The 21425-nt window shown below is 42.9% G+C and overlaps 1 protein-coding gene across 1 annotated transcript in view; it reads left to right on the top strand.

The window, feature by feature from the left end:
• The window catches only part of LOC138487302 (NXPE family member 1-like), a 150365-nt gene extending 129697 nt beyond the window's left edge, over positions 1–20668 (top strand). Inside the window, exon 4 of the mRNA XM_069613911.1 lies at positions 20114–20668. Within this exon, the coding sequence (XP_069470012.1) occupies positions 20114–20649 (536 nt within the window). The 3' untranslated portion in view covers positions 20650–20668. The remainder of the gene's footprint in view (positions 1–20113) is intronic.
• The last annotated feature ends 757 nt before the right edge of the window (positions 20669–21425 follow it).

Raw genomic sequence — 21425 nt, 5'->3', positions numbered from 1 at the left:
AGTTTTACATAACTACCACAATACGTTGATTGAATGCCACCAAGGAATCACCAAGACACTATCAAAAGTACAATATTATTGATGGCCCAAATGGTGTAAAGACACTATGCACTATATCCAAACATGCAACATATGTGCCCTGCACAAGTCACTGAAGAAAAAACTGCAAGGATTACTTAATCCGCTGTCAGAACCTCCTGCTCCCTAGCATACAGTGTCACTTGATTTTATCACTGACCTACCACCCTGTAATGGGTTTAATAGTGGTTGACCTTCTATCAAAAATGGCTCACTTTATTGCACTCAAGGACTCCCCACAGACAGCACCCTTGCCCATACGTTTTTTGAAACAGGTAGTCAAGTTACATGGATTCCCATCAGCAGTTGCCTCAGATCGAGGGAGTCAGTTTGTCTCACAGTTCTGGAGTTGGTGCTGCGCCATTGCTCAAATCGAGATACGCCTATCAACCAGCCATCATCCAGAAACAGACAGGCAAACCAAGAGAACCAACCAAGCTCTCGAATAGTATCTCCACTACATGCTTACACACGTTGATCAGAACTGCGTGGACCTGATATGTGTAGCTGAATACGCAGACAACAACACCCTGCACAGCTCAACAGGATTTACTCCGTTCTATTTGCTACACAGCAGACACCTTCAGACATCAGTGTACAACCCCTTGGAGGACTTGGAAATGACCGCAATCACAAAGAACAATGGTCTGGAGGGTTGCCCAGAGCAATACCAGATGTTAGGATTAATTCCAAACCTTCCAGCCATCACCTCTTTTGTTAGTGATAGTCATCCTGAGTGGGACGGGTATGCCCAGACGTGGGTCCCATGCCTGCAGGGCCTAGAGACCCATGCTACTCCTCACTGATGAGGAGCAACAATGCTGAAACATGTTTGAGGACGCTTGTGATCTCGTGCAGAAGGTATATGACCCAGCAGTTCAGGCTGGACTGCCCCTTTAGGGGTGGGACCAAGCCTGATTTGCATATGATCTTTCCCCTTTTGTAATGGCTTGGCAGGCGAAGAACGATGGTCTGGAGGGTTGCCCAGAGCAATGCCAGAGGTTAGGATTAATTCCAAACTTTCCAGCCATCACCTCTTTTGTTTTGTAATCATGACACTACACAGCACAATCAACCAGACCCTGAAACAAGCCTCGACGCACCTACAGAAAGCCAAGGATTCCTACAAAATGTTTGCAGACAGAAAGAGAGGGGAGGCCCTGTGTATCAGGCCGGGGATAAGGTATGGTTAGCCACCAAGCACATTCACCTGAAAGCCCCCCAAAAGTTTCATCCCAGGTACATAGATCCCTATCCCATCACTGCACTCATTAAACCAGTAGCTGGGAAATTGGTCCTGCCAGCCTCATTATGCACCAATCCGGTGTTCCATGTCTCCTTACTAAAACCAATGTAACCAGGAACCCGTAGCTCCACAAAACCACCACCTCCTGTGCAGTCCAAATGTAATGACCCTGAGTATGAAGTGCGCGACATTCTAGACACTAAGCAAGTGCGACAAACACTATATTACCTTATCGATTGGAAGGGGTGTGGAGGATCGGACAGGTCCTGGGAACCAGCTACAAATGTGCATGCACCTAGCCTAGTGGCCAGGTTCCATCAGGATCATCCAACTAATCCTGGGCCCCATCGTGGCCCCTTTAAGATGGACCATGGAGGGGAGTACTGTCATGATCACAGATCAGAGCCACAGTAGTACCCATAGCATTGTGCCTTCTCACAGCACTACCAGTACCCACATCACTACACCTGCTGATGGCAGTACCCGCATTACTTCCTGGTCTACACATGGACAGTTCCTCAAAACCCACAAAGTAAAGGGAGGCTGGATCATCATCATGCGTTGCTGGTGCTGCCATGCTTTATGCACCTATTAAATGCAGTTACTCAAAAGACCTTCCAAGATGGACTTGTTTGCAGCTGGTCAGGATACCCATAGAAATTGAGCAGGAGCCTCACGCTAGTCTTGCAAGGGCATCTGCTACATATACCACGCCCCAGGCATTCCCTGTTGCTTTGCGTTTTTACTGTCTACCACAGCGTAACGCTTACAGCAAGCTCTGCATTTTCCACTTGCCTTTGCCCTGGAAGAAAGGAAAGAAGATATCAGTTATCTGACCTCTGACGCCCATGCCCAAAGCAAGTAAGCTTCACCTAATAAGCCTCACGTGATCCCTGCATTCGGGAGCCACTATTTTCTCAACGCTGCACATCATAGAAACCACTCCCGCCTCACTGCCTCTGTCGCTCTGTGAGACCTGCAAGGTAGAGAGAGAGGGACAGTGCTAAGTACAGTGGAAAAGCGAAAACAACAACAGTAAAAGAAGTCATTATAACACTGAGAAAAACTAAGGACAAGAGGAAGAAAAGCAAAGAGACGAGAAAGACAGGAGGAAAACTACTAGGATAATAAGACACAATACGCAGCATCTGGCAAGTCACAGCTGACCTGGACAAGCACACACCAGTGCTGTAACTGGCAACAGATGCTCCAGAGTACACCATGTGCCTCCTTCATACACCAGCGGTACATCGAGCCTTCCCCGGGGAGGGGGTATCAGGAACTTGGGGGGAAATGGGTTAGGGAGCACTTCTGGACACCAGTTCTGACACCAGTGTTTTGTTGCAGGCACTCTTCTCCAGCAGTTCTCATCTCAACTCTGCGCAGCCTCCAGGGGTTACCCAACCAACATCCCCATCCCTTCCTCCTGAAGCCTGTGGGGGGTCACAGCACAACAGCACCGGCTTAAGGTGGTTAGTGGTTTGGCTCACATGGTGGGGAGTCCGGGGGTTTCCGCAGAGTACCCAGGTAAGCGTTATAAGATCAATAGAGACACCGTGGCAAAGAGAGGACCATAATATGCGTCATGACTTATGTTTTCTCATCCAAGGAGGGCCTAGTGAAGACATTTCCCCTTGTGTTTAACAACAAGATAGGAATGCTTAAAGGGTTCAAGCACCACGAGCAACCAGAGTGATTCATAAGGTCAGAACATACCCATCAGCACTAGAGATGCCTTAGAATAGGAGCTAGTAAAGTTGTGTAAACACAATATATCATTGTACCAATTGAGTCATCAGAATGATTATCCTCCATAGTGATTGTGAAAAAGAGTGATAAGCATTTGTGTAGACCTCCAGGATCTAAATTCCAATATCTGGGTCGATAAGCACCCACTTCCCAACATCAATGAAATGTTAACTACAAAGAAATCCGCCAAATATTTCACAACACTGGATCTGTCTTCCACCTACGATCAGCTTGTTCTTGACAATGAATCACGGCACCTGACATCATTTGTCGTGCCCTTAGGAGTCCTTCAGACACAAGCGCATGCCCTTTGGTTTAGTTTCTGCGGCTGCAGTCTTCCAGAGGCTCATGCAACAACTGTTTGGTGGCCTAACAGGGGTTTATTTTTTCCAGGATGACATTCTTGTAGCGTCCTTGACAGAGGAAGACCATGATGCGAAACTCCTGGGTGTCTTACAGGTTATTCAAGAAAGGGGACTCACCTTGAAGATTGAGAAGTGCAGATTTAAAGTGAGTGAAGTAACATATCTGGGGAACATGATAAATGGTGAATGGATAAAACCCAAAAAGGAACTGGTCAAGACGATATCAAATATGCCAGCTGCCAATAATAAGGATCTGTTAGGCTCTTTTTTGAAAATGGTGGAGTACTACTCAAAATTAATTCCACAATTCACAGATAGGACGCTGCACATGAGAGGTTTGATTAAGAAGTGTGCCAAGTTCAATTGGTCGGAACACTGTCAGAGAGAGCTGTTATTTGTCAAGAGGGCCATCAATATGGTGCCTACTCTTAGTATTACAGTGCCACTGTCACTAGTGTCATCACAGTGGACGCAAGCAATGTGGGCCTAGGAAGAGTACTGAAACAAGTCCAAGAAGGTGTAATAGTATCAATTGCTTTTGCCTCTTGTATGTTGAAGGATGCAGAGTTAATTTACTCGACCATTGAAAAAGAGGATTTAGGAGCGAGATGGATTCTAGAACAATTCAGGACACTCACCTGGGGTTACCCTGTTATTATGAAAACTGACCACAAACCTTTGATACACATTTTGAATTCCAAATGCCTGCATTTGGCCTCTCAGAGGATACAACGATGGATGATTGACATCATTCAGTATAATGCCAGCGTTGTGTGTATCCCAGGTGCAGGAAAAGTGATAGCAGACTCTTTCTCCAGACTTCCGTGGGCCAATGAGATGGAGCCGGGTGTGGTTGAGGACAAAGATCAATATACCATTGCACAGATCCAGCCAGGGTTTGCTAACACCGAGTGGATCAGGCCTCAGCTGAAGACCCGCTACAGGGATTACTATGCCCAGCCATCCAAGAGGGATGGAACAGCAATGCAGATGGCCTTGCAAAATATACCGAAGTACAAGATGAGATTGTTGAGCACTCATTGTGTGTGATGAGAGGTGATCACATCATTCTACGAACAGGTTTGAGGGAGAACATCCTGGGCATTGCTCATCAAGGACATCTGGGAAGATGTTTGAGAGAGATAAACTGGTGGCTGGAAATCTTGAGCGATGTGGAAGAACTTGTAAAAGGGTATCATGCCTGGGCCGTCAGTGACTAGTCTAAGAAACCTAACATAACATTGTTACAACCTGTACAGGTCCTGTATTGTGTTTGGAGAAGACTAGTGATTGGCATTGCAGGTCCTTTTGAAACTTTAGAGGCCTACAAGGATTACATTAAGGTACTGATGGATTATGCCTCAAAGGGAGTTTAATGGGGTGTTGTGCAGGGTTCTGTGAAGTCACAGAAAATTGTTAAATTCCTGGAGGTCATTTTTAGTAGAGAGGGGGATTCAGAAGCGATCATTATTGAACAAGGTGCACAGTTCATTGCTGAAGAAATGCAGATATTTCTGAAGGATAGAGGGAACCAACATAAGTGCACCTCGCTTTATCATCCCATGACAAATAGCTAATTAGAACATATTAATCGATTCGTAAAAGCTATGATACAGCTAGCTCTTGCAAACTCATTTCCATGGAGAGACACAGTCAAGGAATCATTGAATGCCTATCAGATGACTATGCATTCCACCACAGGGGTTGAGCCAATCGTTATGATGAGAGGGAGAACTACGTGCAGCCATTTGAGTCAGGCCTGGCTGTTAACTAAGGATATCAAAGTTGTGAATATGGAGGAGGTGCTGAAGAGAGTGAGAGAAAAGCAGAGTAAATAAAAGGAACATTAAACTCGCACCAGAGGCACCCATGGGATTGTGTTTGAGCAAGAGCTTTAGTCGGAGTAAAAAACCCTGGGAAGGTACTTAAAGGGTTGTCCAAATATGGGAGCCCAGGGAGAGTTGAAAGCGTGGGGAAGAAGAATGTGGTGTAAGATGATAGAAAGAAGTGGTTGTTTAATGATCTTGTTCACTGCTCCTCCAATGTGAGAGTTGTTCCTAGTGGAGATCTGTTACCTGTTCAGGACTTGTCGTCTGATGAGACTTTCCAGGTGGGCCTAGTGTTGGTGCCCATTTCATGTGACAGTCTTCCAGAGGAAAGACGATCCCCCGGAATTCGAGAGATGATTTTATTACTGAACTCAGCCATATCCTTTTCCCTGGTTCTGCTGATGTCTGTATCCCTTAACTCGACCACCATTTTCTCTCCCTCACTCTCTCCGCTCCCCACTGCCTGTCTTCGCCGCCCTTTCCTTGCGTCCCCAGCTGTTTCCTCCATTGTTTTATTTGTGTTATGGGGGGAAGGTGCGATGATTCTACCTCCCCTATCGTTCGGGAACACCAGGGCTCACGAACGATATGGGAAGGGAGTTGAAGACATTTTCTCTTCGGGAGCAGTGCATGTGCCGTGCCTGAGCGTCTCTAGTTAAAAATGCACCTGTGTCCTCCCATCATTGTCCAAGCCTCCTGATTATTACACTGAACCAATTCCTTCCCCTACACAAGTCAGGACATTGGTGTAGACTCAGGTGTTAGATTTGATTCAGTGAAGTAACTGGCTCTGTTAAGTGGACTCGCAGAATGCAAACCTATACTACAGCAAGACCAGAGACAGTAGTTCAGGTCTACAATGGGAGAGAAGCATCATTTATATACGATCCTCTCATTTTAGCATGAATACAGAGCCCCAGGACAGCCTCATTCGCATAATTCCCTTGTGCTTCAAAAAGTCCATTACTATCCATACTTGAATGGTTTTTCAGAAACAGACCAATAAGAGAAATTTCTAGCTCCTATCAGGTCTTCAGGACACTTTTCATTCTGGATTATCTGTAAACTCCCCTTACAAAACACCAAAAGGATCCAGTTAATTTGCTCCTATCTGGGCTCTTTCACAAGCTGTTCCTCGTCGCAAGAGAGTTGACCTGAATGAAAAACTGGTCAAACTTTAACTATTCCACCCACTGTCTGATAGTTCCAGTCACTGGCATAATGGGGGACCTGCACCCCCCCTTGGTGCTGGCCGGACCACCACCACCACCACATGTCCTGGGAGGGGCCCCCGTTCGACTAACATTTTTTTTTAAATTTGTTTTAGTCACTCTGCCTTCATAAAAGAAACTATTTCTTTTTGAAGTCCGAAGGCTCCCCGAACCCCATGACATTGATACCTCTAGTCTGGAGGCCTCCATGTCATGGGGTGGGCGAGCTCTATGACTTCAAAAAGAAATAGTTTGACTGCAGGCATTTAATTGCCTACTTGTGGGAGCTGAAGAGCGCTGAGATACATTCCTTTATTTGTTTTCCCTTTGAACTTGCTGCCGCTCCCCCTCCGAACAGCACTGCGAGCACAGGGCTCTTGCTGTCCAGAAGGAGGCGGGGCCGTCGAGGATCACGTGACTGGCACACGTGACTGCCTGCTGTGCTACTAATCTGCCGGGAAGCCGCCCGAGCGGCGTTGACTGCAGGCATTTAATTGCCTACTTGTGGGAGCTGAAGAGCGCTGAGATACGTTCCTTTATTTGTTTTCCCTTTGAACTTGCTGCCGCTCCCCCTCCGAACAGCACTGCGAGCACAGGGCTCTTGCTGTCCAGAAGGAGGCAGGGCCGTCGAGGATCACGTGACTGGCACACGTGACTGCCAGCTGTGCTACTAATCTGCCGGGAAGCCACCCTCGCGCCGAAGCCCTGGTGGTAGAAGGGCTGGTGCTGTTTGGCTGTTCGGCGTGGTCGGCTGGAAATATTGTCTTCACGATTCATCCAACTCTGAGTAAGAAAACTATAATTAACTATTATTTAAGCCGGTCTTTGGGGAGGAGAGACGGACTAAGGCTGCTCCTTAAGCCATCGGGCGTTCCCTAGACGGCATAGTTATATATGTATCCATTGACCAAGCTAACTATTTAGGTACTGCTCTTAGTCCCTTTCAAGATTCCTGCTCAACTCTCTACTTTTAAAGATTTTATCTTGTTATCGGATCATCTCTTTTAGCAGCACCTACTTACCCTGTTTTTACAACTACTTGTTTATTCAAAATTTTACCCTAACTGTATAGTACATTTGGTGACTGTACTAGTATAAGGTGATATGCGTACCTTAAGAAGTACAAAGATGAATGGCCCAATATTAGTCCAGGAAAATGTTGAAACCCAGAAACAACAATTAATGGGTAGTACGCCCCGAAGGCATCACCCTGTTAGTGCCTCTAACCTTAATAGGCATACATCTTCAGGTGATATAAAACGCTACTTCTTTGAGACAAAACCCCTATCCTGTGACTTCACTGGGAAATCAATTGATTCTTGCTTTAAGTTTACTACAAACGCCCAAGGCTCTAATGCAAAAAATTCTTTGGGAGTTTCTGATAACACCCTTATTAAAGAGGGTGACATCCCCCTTTTAAAAGAGCCTCATACAATGCCTATAATATGTGAAGCACCAGGATCCCCAGGCTCTATTATCGATCCCAATAGAAATCAAGAACCTCAAATTCCACGTCCGAACCTTTTAGGTCCCACCGGGGGGGTCCGAGGTGGGAGTATATTACCACACGATTGTCATGCTCCCCCGCCCCTCCCCCTGATTAAAAGCGGTGCTGGTTTAGCTGACTCTCAACCTGCAGTAATTGAACTGAGTTCAAACTCTTCTCTTTTGGCAGGAGATGATTGTCGGAACTCACTAGAGCTACCTGAAGTTTCTTTCATATACTCAGACGCAGCACATAGTTTAGTCGCTTCATTTGCTGCTCCCACTCCTAGACGTATTCCGGATGTTCCGGTCCTACCATCTGATGGCCCTATTTTGCCTCCAGCTATTTCCCCGTCTATTTTGATTGAGTCCACGTTGCATGCCATGAATTTGGCCATTTCCTCTCTTTTTAAGCTGTTTGAAACACTCGATCGAAAACTGCAGACACATGATAAACAGATTGAGAAATTATTACATTGGCAGGCAACGCTTAAATACAGTATTGAAATGAATACCCGAAAAAAACTAAAATTAAATTCTGAGCAATCACTGATCCTTGATAAATCCCCCACCGAGCCCATTACACAAACACTACCTATGAAGTTCACGCCCTTACCTGCCTTTTCAAATGTAATTCACGACGATTTCTCATTGCTCCAAAAAATTGAACCATCAAAAGATAAACCGCTCTTAGACCCGATAGTGCCCGAAGACAAACAAGTGTTTAAGATATTCACATCTAACGGACCTAAACCACCCGAAATTACATCTAAACCAAAAAAGAACCCGAGTAGTAAAAAAACAAAAAATGTTAAAGATATAACTAAAACGACAACCTCAGCAACTAAAGCCTTTATTAAAGCCCTATCCTTGCCTAGGAAACATACCATCATGGCTGCGGAAGCAGTACAAAAAAAATATAACACCTTGGCTAATGGTAAGAAAAATAGTACACAGCCAACAGCATGCCCGGCCCAGATAGTAGCCTATGGCCCATTAGACGCATTGGTCGAGGCTGCTGAACATGATAAGGTGGTAAACTCACAAGCTTCACTTCCCCTAGTACCCTTATGTCCTGCGGTACAAGTAAAAGAGTGTGATACCCTTGTAGCACCATCATCTTGTTCTCCTGAGCTGATTATAGATAAGGATGCTGAAGCCAGACGGAACGAAATTAGAAAGGAGATTGATCACTATATGACCAAACAACGACCCTCGAATGTCCAAGTAGAGATACTGAAAGACCCTAACATTCGAGAGAGATCCCATATGACAGATCATACAGAAAAGAACCATGTGGCACAACCACTTATTACGCCCTTGATCTCTGGGTCACCTTCTTCAAAAAAAATGTCTGCTCCCCTCATAATTACTACTAACTCGGCTGATACAGCTTCTTCCAAACAACCCATAATTGATGTATCCGAAATATCCATACAACAAGTAATTAAAACCGCAGTACAAGATTACATGACTAACCTAAACAAAAATGCTACATTACTTACAAAGTCAGAGGTTGTCCAGCATACCTTACATTCACAATCAAAAGATCTGAGTCGTTATCCAGCTGGCCCTGTTGCAAAGATTAATATACATCCTCAACAACAAAATCACTCATTGGGTACAAGCTGGCCGTACTCTGACAAGTTTTCGTCTGTACCATCAAAAAATTTGAAAATACCATCCAAACAACCGCTATATCCATTGATCATTCGGTGCAGAGATTTACCTTATGCGAAGTATGACTTAAATCGCTCTAGTATACTTGCAATTTTAGCTGAAATCCCTGCGTTAGATGATCTGCAATCCTCCGATATTGATTTGGTGGAATTTATCTGCGATAATGATCTTTCTGTTGCACGGTTTTGGGTGTCCTCACGAGTGGTGTTAAACACATTGTGGCTTGCTAAACACGAAATATATGAACTAGGTTTTGAGCTTCTCACCGATGTGTCAAACCAAGTTCCTTTTCCTGCGGTGCAACATCTTGCAATGCAGCCCTATATTTCTAACCAGAGACAGGGCTTATGTGCTCAGTCGAGTAATCAAAATTATTACCCAATGCTACAATCTATATCTAAGCAGTCATAACTAACCTTGCAACACCTCCCACCATTTTTATCTATGATAAGTTGGAATACTCGAGGACATGGGCATTTACTGAGGAATAGTTCTAATGAGATATCGAAGCATGATATTATCTTATTTCAAGAAACTTGGCTCACGGAGCGACCAGTGTGGGATAACTTTGAAATAGTCTTTAATCCAGCAATAAGATCTACGAAAGGTCGGCCCATGTCCGGTCTCCTTGTGGCCCTAAACAAGTCCTCCGAAGTTGTTCTAGAACACCAGTCTGCTCCAAATCGATACATTCAACTGGTAATCATCACAATAAGAGAACAAAAATATGCGATTGTAAATATATATTGGAATCCAGTTGCAATATCCACTAAAACATTTTTTAAAGATCTGGAAGAGTTATGGTCAGAGATTATTAAACTCCCTATATACCCGCATATTATTTTGGCAGGCGACTTAAATTTACACTGCCTGGATGTTCTCCATAATCGCAGAGATAGCAGACTGGTCTTATGGAACACCTTTAGCGAGTCAAAAAACTTGGTTATGTTAAATGGTTCATGCTCGGCCGATAGTCCACCACATTATACGTGGAAAAGAGGTCATTCCGGTGCAATTATTGATTACGTTAATCGTGAACTATTCTTTGATATTAAGTTGTTTTGTGTGATCTCTACTGAGGACAGTGATCACAACATATTGAATGCGAAATGGCACTGTACGGCTCCACAGCGAAAAGAGGAGATATACAATACATACCATCCTCTACTAGTGAATAGAGGTATGAATAGACTTCACTGGACTGGACCCAACCTGACAAAATTTGCCAGAGTCTTCGAACAATCAATTGTGTATGAAAAGACACTAGGAACCAACAAGTCACTAGAGTATAGTGACTTATTGCATACATTTGCTACAACAAATAAGGTGAAGACAAAGTACTTCCCTTTGCATTCTTTTAACAAGGAAGTACAGCAACAAAAGTCCTGGTTTAGAAGAGAAAAAAAAGTAGTTTTAGCTTTGCCCTCCCAAATTAAATGGCAAGCCCTTAAATCATTGAAAACAAAACATAAAAACTGGATGAAGGCCCATCGAGCTACTCTTTATCAAATTGATGGAGAATGCATGCTCCAAAAGATGGGCTCAAAAAACTCTGCGCAAATATGGGCTCTAATTAATAAGACTAACCCTAATACGCAGATTTCACTACAAATCAATGATGTGGCAGAGGCTCAATGGGTTGAAGATTATGCAAATTTGTATGCCTGTCCTGAGACTACAAACTCATTACTTAGTCAGTGTGATCCAGGAGCTTTTACCTTGCAATTCTCAGTAGCAGACATCTTATTTTACATTACCAAATCTAGTAGCTCACGTGCTCCCGGTCCAGATGGGATATCTAATTATATGATGAAACAAGATCCGAACCTATGGGCAAGGATTTTGTATCAACTTTATACTACAATCATACGCACTCAACAATTGCCTAGATCATGGTCTCTCTCAATTATTGTCCCGGTGTTCAAGAAGGGTAATAGACAAGATCCGTCAAATTATAGACCGATTGCCCTTCTTGATACACCGGGCAAGATCTTCGCCCGGTTGATTCTTAGAGACTTGCGAGCATGGATTGAAACTGCTGGTAAAGCTGATGTATTTCAAACCGGATTTGTTGCGGGAAAAGGCACGGCAATAAACATTACAGCAATTAATGCGATTAAAGCTAAATGTGAATATCTCAACCAGCCCTTGTTTATAGCTTTCATAGATTTTAAAGAGGCTTTTGATTCAATCGATAGACACCTGCTAATTAACAAATTGATCAAAATGGGCTGCCCTAGTTCAGTGGTTAAATTGATTGCGCTTCTTTATACAAACACCGCAATTCAGATAAGAACCACTTTAGCTGGGCATCTAACTACTAAAATTGCGACAGCAAGAGGTCTGAAACAGGGCTGTATTCTGGCAGCTACTATTTTTAACCTATTTATATTGGACATGGGTAAGAATTTTATTGATATCAACTCAGATGCCCCAAAACTTGGGCCGCATCAAATTGCATGGCTATTATATGCGGATGATCTTATTTTAATCTCTAAAACGCCGGCCGGTCTACAGCGGCTACTACAAGGGCTTTCATTGTATGTTCAAAGAAACCATATGGCTATTAACTTAAGCAAAACACAGATCATGCAATGTTATAATAATAAAAAAAAATGTCGCCCCCTAAAATCGTCCGTCTGGACTTTTCAGGAAGAGATTATCTCTATCACCCCGCAATACAAATACTTAGGAGTGATTATTAATAATCTGAAGTGTGACACCCCCTATGTGCAGGATATAAAACAAAAATTGCAAACATTAACAAGTCAAGCTAAAGTCCTTTTGCAAAAATTTGGTAAATTCACATGTTCGCAGATATTGTTATATTATACGCAAAAAGTTTTACCAATAATAACATACGGCTCAGAATGTAAATTACCAAGAGACCGTATGTTTTGGGATCGACTGGAGGCAAAATTCTGGCGGTCAGTGCTTAAGTTACCGAATTCAACACCAGGGCCTTTGATACGATATGAGTTGGGTGCTCTTTCAATGTTTGTATTTTATGCATGGAAACTGTGTTCGCTAATGAAGAAATTTCTGCTGTGCACTAATTGTTCGGATTTATCTTATATATTGGCCACATATATGTTGAAATCCACACACTTTTTTCCCAATAAGTGGAGAAATTCTGTTACCAATCTGTTAGTAGAGGCCGATATAACCATTGAACTGCTTCTAACTAATCCCAATCGTGCCCAGAGAAAATTATATCAGCATGACTGGATCTGCACTTTAGAGCTTTGCTCACAGTACAAAGATTATTGCAGCCTGCCTTTTGGTACGAAAAGAATGAGAGTTGCAGCCTCCTATTTACTTAAATTTCCCTCGCACCATTTTAGAAACAACTATCTTCGATTTAGATTTAATTTGTGGCCCACTAGAGAAATTTTAGCTCGAAGAGGTCAAATAACAAAACAAGAAAATAAATGTCGGTTTTGTCAATTACCAGAGTGCGAGGAAACTTTAAAACATTTGATAGTAGGTTGCCCCTCACTAAAGGATTTACGTTGTAAATATTTTAAAAAACTGTACGAAAACTATACCTGTTTAACTAAAGATGTACTGTGGTCTAGAATATTCTCCTCACCTCTCCAAGCTGTTCGTATAGCCACAGTCCAATTTCTGCTAGCCCTAAATCTTGAGACGAGCCCCTAAATAGATGACATGTGTTTTCCAACTAATACCTCCTTGCTGGTGGATCACTAGTGGTTCCAATGATGTGGAATTTGAATCTATTTGGATTGATTTTAGATGAAAACTCAGATGATGTATACATATGAATTGTGATTTTATTATTTTTTTTTGCTGTTAATGAGAAACAATTGAAGGTTGAAGTGGTGAGTTTGTAGGGTTTTGTTGAATGCAGATTTTGAGCTTGATTCTATCCTGTTTTAATTTGTGATCAATTATGTTATATATTAAATTGAAAGGTTGATTTTCAACCAACCAATAAAATAAAAAAAAAAAAAAAAAAAAGAAATAGTTTCTTTTTGAAGTCACTCTGCCTTCATAAAGAAATCATTTCTATTATGGTTCAGTCCCTGACGGAATAATTTCTTTATGTAGTCTGAGTGACTTAAAAAAAAAACTTTTATTTTTGAAGTAATATGGCTCCCCTTAACCCCATGACGCATGCATGTGTGAGTGTATGGTGAAAGTGTGCACAAGGGTGCAAAATTAAATGTATGGGTGTGTGTGTTGAGTGTATGGTGAAAGACTGCACATTTAAATGTATGGGTGGCTGCCTGGGTGTGCCTGTATGGTGAAAGGGTGCACACATAAATGTATAGGTGGCTGCCTGTGTGAGAGTATGGTGAAAGGATGCACACTTAAATGTATAGGTGGCTGCCTGTGTGACTGTATGGTGAAAGGGTGCACAATTAAATATATCGGTGGCTGGGTGTGCGTGTCGAGTGTATGGTGAAAGGGTGCACACTTAAATGTATGGGTAGCTGCCTGCGTGTGCCTGAATGATGAAAAGGCGCACACTTAAATGTAAAGGTGGCTTCCTGTGTGAGTGTATGGTGAAAGGGTGCACACTTAAATGTATGGGTGGCTGCCTGGGTGTGTGTGCCAGTATGGAGAAAGGGTGCACACTTAAATGTATAGATGGCTGCCTGTGTGAGTTTATGGGGAAAGGGTGCACAGTGACATGTATGGTTGGCCGGGTGTGCGTGTCGAGTGTATGGTGAAAGGGTACACACTTAAATCACACTTAAATGTATGTGTAGCTGGGTGTGCATGCGTGTGTATGTTGAATGGTGTGTGTGCTTGTGTTCAGGGGCGCAACCAAACCTGATTTTCAGGGGGGGTGCTAACCCTTCAAATGTTGGGAGAGGTGCTAACTTCACGGGAGGAGGGGGAGGGGCAAACTTATTTGTGTGGAGCATCTAACTTCTTGATGCATTCTGATTAGACTATTCTAGGGCAGCGTCAATGTTACAAGCAGTTTACTCTCTCATTAAAGTCTGAAGGCACCCTCTTATAGACTGCTGTGAGAATAAGTGGTCTCCTGTCCCATCTCTACCCTTCCAAACACTTCCCTGGCATGCAAGAACTAAACCCACATCAAGATTTCAATTGCCTAAAGAATTGTGCATTTGAATGCATGCACTAACAGTGAAATGCTTTACATTAGTAATTGCTGGGCCTTTGTTAACAGCGAAACCCAGGTGCCATTTAACATCTGTGTCCTGTTCTGTCCAGCAACGGCTCTGTAGGTCAGCCAGGTGGAGTCAACATAGCCCTAAATTTCAAGGGGGTTGGGGTTGAGTGCTGAAGCCCAGTCAGCTCAATGGTGTTGTGCCACTTCTTGTGTTTAAGCCCTTTGTTACTTATTGGTAATCTTCATTACTCATAGCCCTATTCTTCCTTGTTCCAGTACTTGTGTATGAGGCAAGTAACCTCATACGTAAGTACTGGGTCAAGGAAAAGGGATGTGGAGGTAATTATGGGCTGAGAAGCTGATTTGGGAGTTGGGGCAGGAGATGGGAGAGAGAGGGCATGTGTGGGGGGTGTGGGGGTGGGACACCGATTGTGCGACAAATCGTAATGGTCATCCATGTCCAGGCTACTCAGGCATGATATGTGGTATTAGTGGCTAGAGAGGCATTTTGGTGCAGCCAGTCTAGTCATTTCTTAGTTTGGCTTGAATTTTTTTTAACTGGGCATCTTTGATAAAGCAGTCCTTCTAAGTGTAATTACCTGGCTAGACTGGCATTCGGGTGCTGCCAGTCTGGCCATTTCTTACTGCAACATTGCTTATTTTTCTGGGCATCTGTGATAAAATATCCATGATAGCTGTTATTGCTTCGACTGGCATTTTGGTGCAACCAGTGTAGGTATGTCTAAATGTGACTTGGCATGCTTTACTGTAATATGTTATTACGTGTCTAGACTGGTCGACATTGTGCAGCCAGTTGGACATGTTTTCATTATGGCATGGCATTTTTAATAGCAAAGCATATATTCATTAAAGTATTAATGTTCCTGTACACTCTTGGTGACTTGCATGTATTGGATTTTTGGATTGATGTTACCCTACAAAACAATTGCAAATGCTCTGGTCTTTTAGCCAATTTTTCTCAGAAAATGTGCTGTATAATGGATTAAAACACATATTTATATTTTTCTCCTAGTGCAGTATGTGGTGTACCCCTGCACCACCACGTTTGTGCATATTAGGCAAGCGCAGTAATCTAGGCCGGCCCAGAGTGTGGCGCGGCCCGTGATGTGTTGCCAAGTTGGGGGGGAGGGGCCCCTCAGCATGGTTCTCAGGGGTGCCCAAATGTTGTGCTATCCCACTGATTCCAGTGATGCCTGAGCCTCAAAATAGCAACCTGAGAAGTAGTTATATATTCTAAAGTACAATTATAGGGTCTTCCAACATCATCTGGCACAGGATTGGGTCGGATCCTGGGTTGTCAATCGAACCTAATTCAAGTGCATCAACATCTTGTCCCACTTCTTAGCCAGTGGATTCAGAGCAGCAAAGACTACTTAGAAATCGTTCCTTAGATCCTCCCACACTTCTCAAATCTCCATCACCACTGAGTATTCCGATTTTGGGTAAGTGAACACTGTAGAAAAGTATCAATAAATGATTTTTGAGACAGGCTTTATTCATAGCTGCGCAATAATCAGAATTCTACATCCCGCAAAGGCTCCCAGTTAAGAAACCTGGCTATTACTGGAAAATAATCATTATACAATACAAATAAACAAGCATATACACTACTGACAAGGCTAGCATATTGTTATAGAAACCACTAATAACCTCAAATGATATCAAACTAGCTCTATTTCTTCACATTTGTTTGACTAAATAGATCCAATTCCTAAAACAACATTCATATACCAACAAACTAGTATAAACAAATCTACAAATTACAAAGTGAAAATATGTCATGCCATATTATTTCCTATCATGTTACAACACATAAATACATTTATCAAAAGACTTTTTTCAAAGTGGAAATAGTTAACAGTATTTTATACTATGAACGAAGATAGTATAGAATACTGTGCCTCACAATGAGTAAAATATCGAAATTACTAAAGGGATAAGACTGAAATCACTTCTCTAGTAACTTTTTTAGTGGTTGGTATTAGAATCATATTTGCATATAGAGCTCAACCGACTTTTAGCATCTGCTATTTTCACTTAGAAAAAAATCATTTGATGAATGTATGTATATACACTACATCTTCTTATATGTAGTATATATACTTTTTTTGCTATTACGCCCAATAATCTCATACATAAACTTTCTGGCCCTAAACATCTCCCTGTGAGTGATTTATTAGGAGGCAAAGAGACAATACTACGAAAACAGCCGGCATAAGAAAGTATAGTGCAACTGACTCCACCTCTATGTGACCTGGGAAAGGATAATTGACATGTGCCCCATTGCTTGAGGCATAGCCTTCCCATTATCTCACATTGGACATGCACTGACTACCCAAGCAGGTGCTCTAACCAGATAGTTATCAACTTATCATGAGAGGCAGATCAACTGTTTGGGTCTCAATGACAGCCTCTGGGAATACAGTCCTCAGTGTACTGATGAGTTTGCCCCCACCTCTACAAGTCATGGCCAGGGCTTTCCCGCTGGATGGAGTTGGAGTAAAACTCCCTGGGAGATTTTCTGATGGGAAGAATAGTCAAAAGCGTTTATCTAGGGATTCCCTTGGACTTCTCTAATTCCAATCATGCGACATATTTGCAAAGTCAGCCCAGAATGCACATTCATCGCTTTGAGCATTGGTGCTGTTTTCAGTGCTGCTTCATAACTGCATGTTATAGATACTTCTGTTGATCACTCAAGACCCGCTATTCAAGTAGCGAGGGACGTCTCTCCCTCCCTTTAATCGATCAAGATAGGTATTCAGTTCCCCATGTGTTGACCTTCTTTCACATGCCAGTTTCAAATCAGAAAAGACTGACATCTTGACAGCTGCCAGTAAATCAACACAAGAGACAAGACTCTGCTTTTATTCTTCTTCCCACTTTAAGGCAAACCTAATCCTTCGGTTCTCAAGTTTATAATGTCTTAACAATTATTTTTTTTAAAAACACCTGTGAATAAGCTGTGCAAAGGGATACTTAAAGAATCTATTTGGTGGCCCTGGGGCCTATGGAACTAGGCCTCAGCATGTGTTGCCACATCTAAAAAGGTCTTTAAACATCTTTCCTTCCTTCATCATCTCTCACCTTCTATCAAATGGACTGCAGTTAACTGGAAACATATCAATCAATACATACTGTATTTTAGCACTACACCACAAAAGCAACAGTATCAAAAAAACACGCAAGCAATGAAAAACGACATAAAAATGCAACATAGTACAACATTTGAACCGCAAGACGGCGTAGTTAAAACAACCCCGAGTTGCAGTGGGACCCTGTCCTAGACCATTCTTTTCAGGACCGTGAGATTACCGATCTTCTTGGCTTTCGCAAAGCCCTTAAAACATCTTCTTATTGCCTTGCTTTGCCGTTTCTTTGGCTGCACTCTGGGTGGCTTATCGTTTTGTCTTTCAGCGCCAAGATGCCCTTGGGCCGTAGTAAGCGCTTTATAAGTTCAATTCAATTACATTACATTACATTCTTAATAGTGTTACTGTATTTGTACAAAGTGCAAGGTGCATAGTGGAACATGATTAGCTATGGATGCTCTCTTCAACTTCAAAATATCTCTTTCTCCATGCCTTAGCTATGTAATCGGAGGCAGCAGATAATAGCACATCAATGTTAGAGGAGGTTTGACATAGTCCTTCAGCAATGATCAAAGTTCTAGCCCAATGATGCATATAGGCAGTTTGCCAGGTTGTGTTTATAGGGCAGGGAAATGAATGAGATGTGTTGCAGGGTTTCTTTCAAGCTGTGATAAAATGGGCAGTACTCTGTCCCTGTTTCATACCATCGGTTTTGTCAGTGGCGCCAGGGGAAGTATATTTAGCCTCGTTTTCATATATAATGAACGTGTATATGGTGATTAAATATAGGCTACGTAACTTTCAGATTTGAAATCTGTTTCTAAGGGCAAATAAGACCAGTCGTAACTCAGAGAGGCATGTATTCATGCTCTCAGCATGGGACCGATCATAAAATGAATCCTTTATTATACGATTGCCATTGGTTTGCATAGTCCTCGGATGCACCCCAAAATGTTTCCAGTTTTAGGGATCATACATGGATCTTTGGCTTCTCTGATACTGAAGCCATTCTAACCATTCCTAGTTCTGCTGAAGACAATTCATACTCCAAAGCCTTTTCAGCCAGCTGTACTACTCTATGGTAGGTCGCTATGCCCTGGGCCTCTGTGTGAGTGCCCTTGTTTTCTGGTCCTCTTACACTCTCTTTGATTCGCTTTCCATTTCTTCCAACTCTCCTCATCCCCCACATCATTTTGAAGATGAGACTGTTGCAGGTGAAGTAGCAGGGAAGGACCTTAAGGACAAAGACAGGAAGGGGACGGCACAGCAAGAGGCGGAAGGGCTAGTAGAGCCCGAGAAACGGAAGTAAGATGTAGAAGGAAATAAAGAATGGTTATGCCCTTCGACGACTCCGTTTTTGACGTTTGTGGCCTCAGGGCTGAGCCGCCCACTACATGCAATGCCGCCCAGTGAGAGAGAGGGTGGTAACAGAGACCTTGCTGTAGAGCTTCTAATATGTTATTCCTCACTCTTAACAAATGGCATATATAATTTATTGTTATGGTAAACTGCTTTTTAATCCGTATAAAAGATCAAATGTCCTTTAAATTTCAGTATTTGGACACATTGGGCCTCATTACCAGTGTGCCGGTCCGGTAACAACAGTGCCTGTAAGTCTACTTGCACCATTGTTACCGAACCGGCACACTCCAAGTCTGCGGGCGGCTGCCGTCCCGCCTGCTAGGTCGGATCTGGCGGGCAGGATGGCAGCCGTTCGCAGACTTTCACGCAAGCACTGGCACCGTTACTAGCGGTGCCGGTGCTTCAGTCATCCCCATTCCCATTGAGTCTTTTGAGACTCAATGGGAATGGGGATTATTGGTTTTCTGGCGTCTGAATTCCAGGAACACTGGGGTCATAATACCCCGGTGTTTCCGTGAAGCCAGGTGCCGGAAAAATCCACAAGTTCGGCGGCAGCCTGACGGTTTGACCGGCACAGCTACCGCCAGACTTGTAAGGAGGCCCATTGTTCTCAAGTTTTCTTCAGTGAGAACCTGCCAAATCTTACTCAGAGGGTGTTGTGTTTTCTCGAGGTATAATATGGGGCCACTTTAATTCAACATTTCCAGGGCCACTTTTAGATCAGAGTCCACCCCAAGAGATTGTGTTTACGTTAGAGACACATAGCCTGTGGCAGCATAAGTGCTTAAAACATCACTGGTTCCACTTGTGCTCAACAGTGTGCTGAAGCATATGTATCAGTTTAAGCATATTTTCTTTAAATGATGCTCTCTTTTCTTTTATTAGCGCTCAAGTTTTTTGATCTTCATGAAGGAAGACCACATGGTACCCGACTTGCTTTGGACATGGACAAGAACCTCGGAATCCAGTGGAAGAAACATGGCCACCCATTTGTGACTACTAATTGGTACACTGTTAAGAACCATCAATACATGCCTCGTGAAATTGACCTGGTGCCTGGCGATGAACACACTGCACTGGTTATAACCTTCGGACTGCATTTCAGATTCTTTCCAATCACCCTTTTTCTCAGGCGGGCCATCAATATCCGCAAGGCCGTGCAACGGCTCCTAGTTCGAAGTCCTGATACCAAGGTCATTTTGAAATTGGAAAACACCAGAGAGAAGTACCCAGATGTGGAACGTTTCAGTGACTTTCATGGCTACCTCCACAACAAAGCATTGTCTCTAATCTTCCAGGATATGAATGTGGGCATCATTGATGCATGGGACATGACTACTGCATATGCTTCATATGATGTCCATCCACCAATTGATGTTGTAGCAAATCAAGTCAAAATGTTTCTAACATACATTTGTTAGCAGAGGTAACAGAGTTGGGTAATTCTGTTCTCTCTCTCTGCGCCAATCAATTGGTCAAGAGTAAGTCTAGGATGAATCTGAATCTGATGTCTGGGCCGTGATCATAAGCAGCCCCAGGTACAATGAAGGCATACCCAAAGCCTTACCACCGTACAACTGAATTGAGTTAGGTACACTGGATGGCGCTGGTCATGTCGCAAAAGTGATGAGGCTAATTACCTGAGATCTGTTATGAACACAAACAACTCACATTGTATGTACAGAGAGTTGCTGTATATTCGTCCATGCGCCCTAAGTGTGACACTTGTTTCGACCCAAACACAGGTGCTGCTTTAAAAACAAATCCCACAACACTAAACAAAATGTAAATGCCCATGAAGTCAGACAATGTATAGCCCCATAAACACATTCCATTGCAAGATGGCCACCACTGTTCTGCAAATTATTTAAGTAATTTCTTTTGGTTTTGTTTGGTCGAGCAACATTGAAGGGAACAAAGAGAGTGAGTGTGCTGTGAGAGATATGCAGCTATTCATATTGGATGCTAAACCACGTCACCTGTTGGGCGAGATTACAAATGCTGGTGTCACGTACTGTAGTTCAGATACCAGTTATGGTTCCATGTGTTTATAACGAACACATTAATAACGCAAACTTTTTTAGTGACATAAAAATAATGAAATAATTTCTTTTTTTTCTCTTTGTTAATTTGGGGGGTCCTCCCAATCCCCCTGTTTCCCTAGCTTTATTACCCCACCCAACCTCCCCCCACCATT

The sequence above is a fragment of the Ambystoma mexicanum genome, chromosome 9 (genome assembly GCF_040938575.1).
Source record: "Ambystoma mexicanum isolate Mex_15411 chromosome 9, UKY_AmexF1_1, whole genome shotgun sequence".
Taxonomy (NCBI): domain Eukaryota; kingdom Metazoa; phylum Chordata; class Amphibia; order Caudata; family Ambystomatidae; genus Ambystoma; species Ambystoma mexicanum.
The sequence above is the reverse complement of the archived record's forward strand: the minus strand, read 5'-3'. Positions and strand labels throughout refer to the sequence as shown.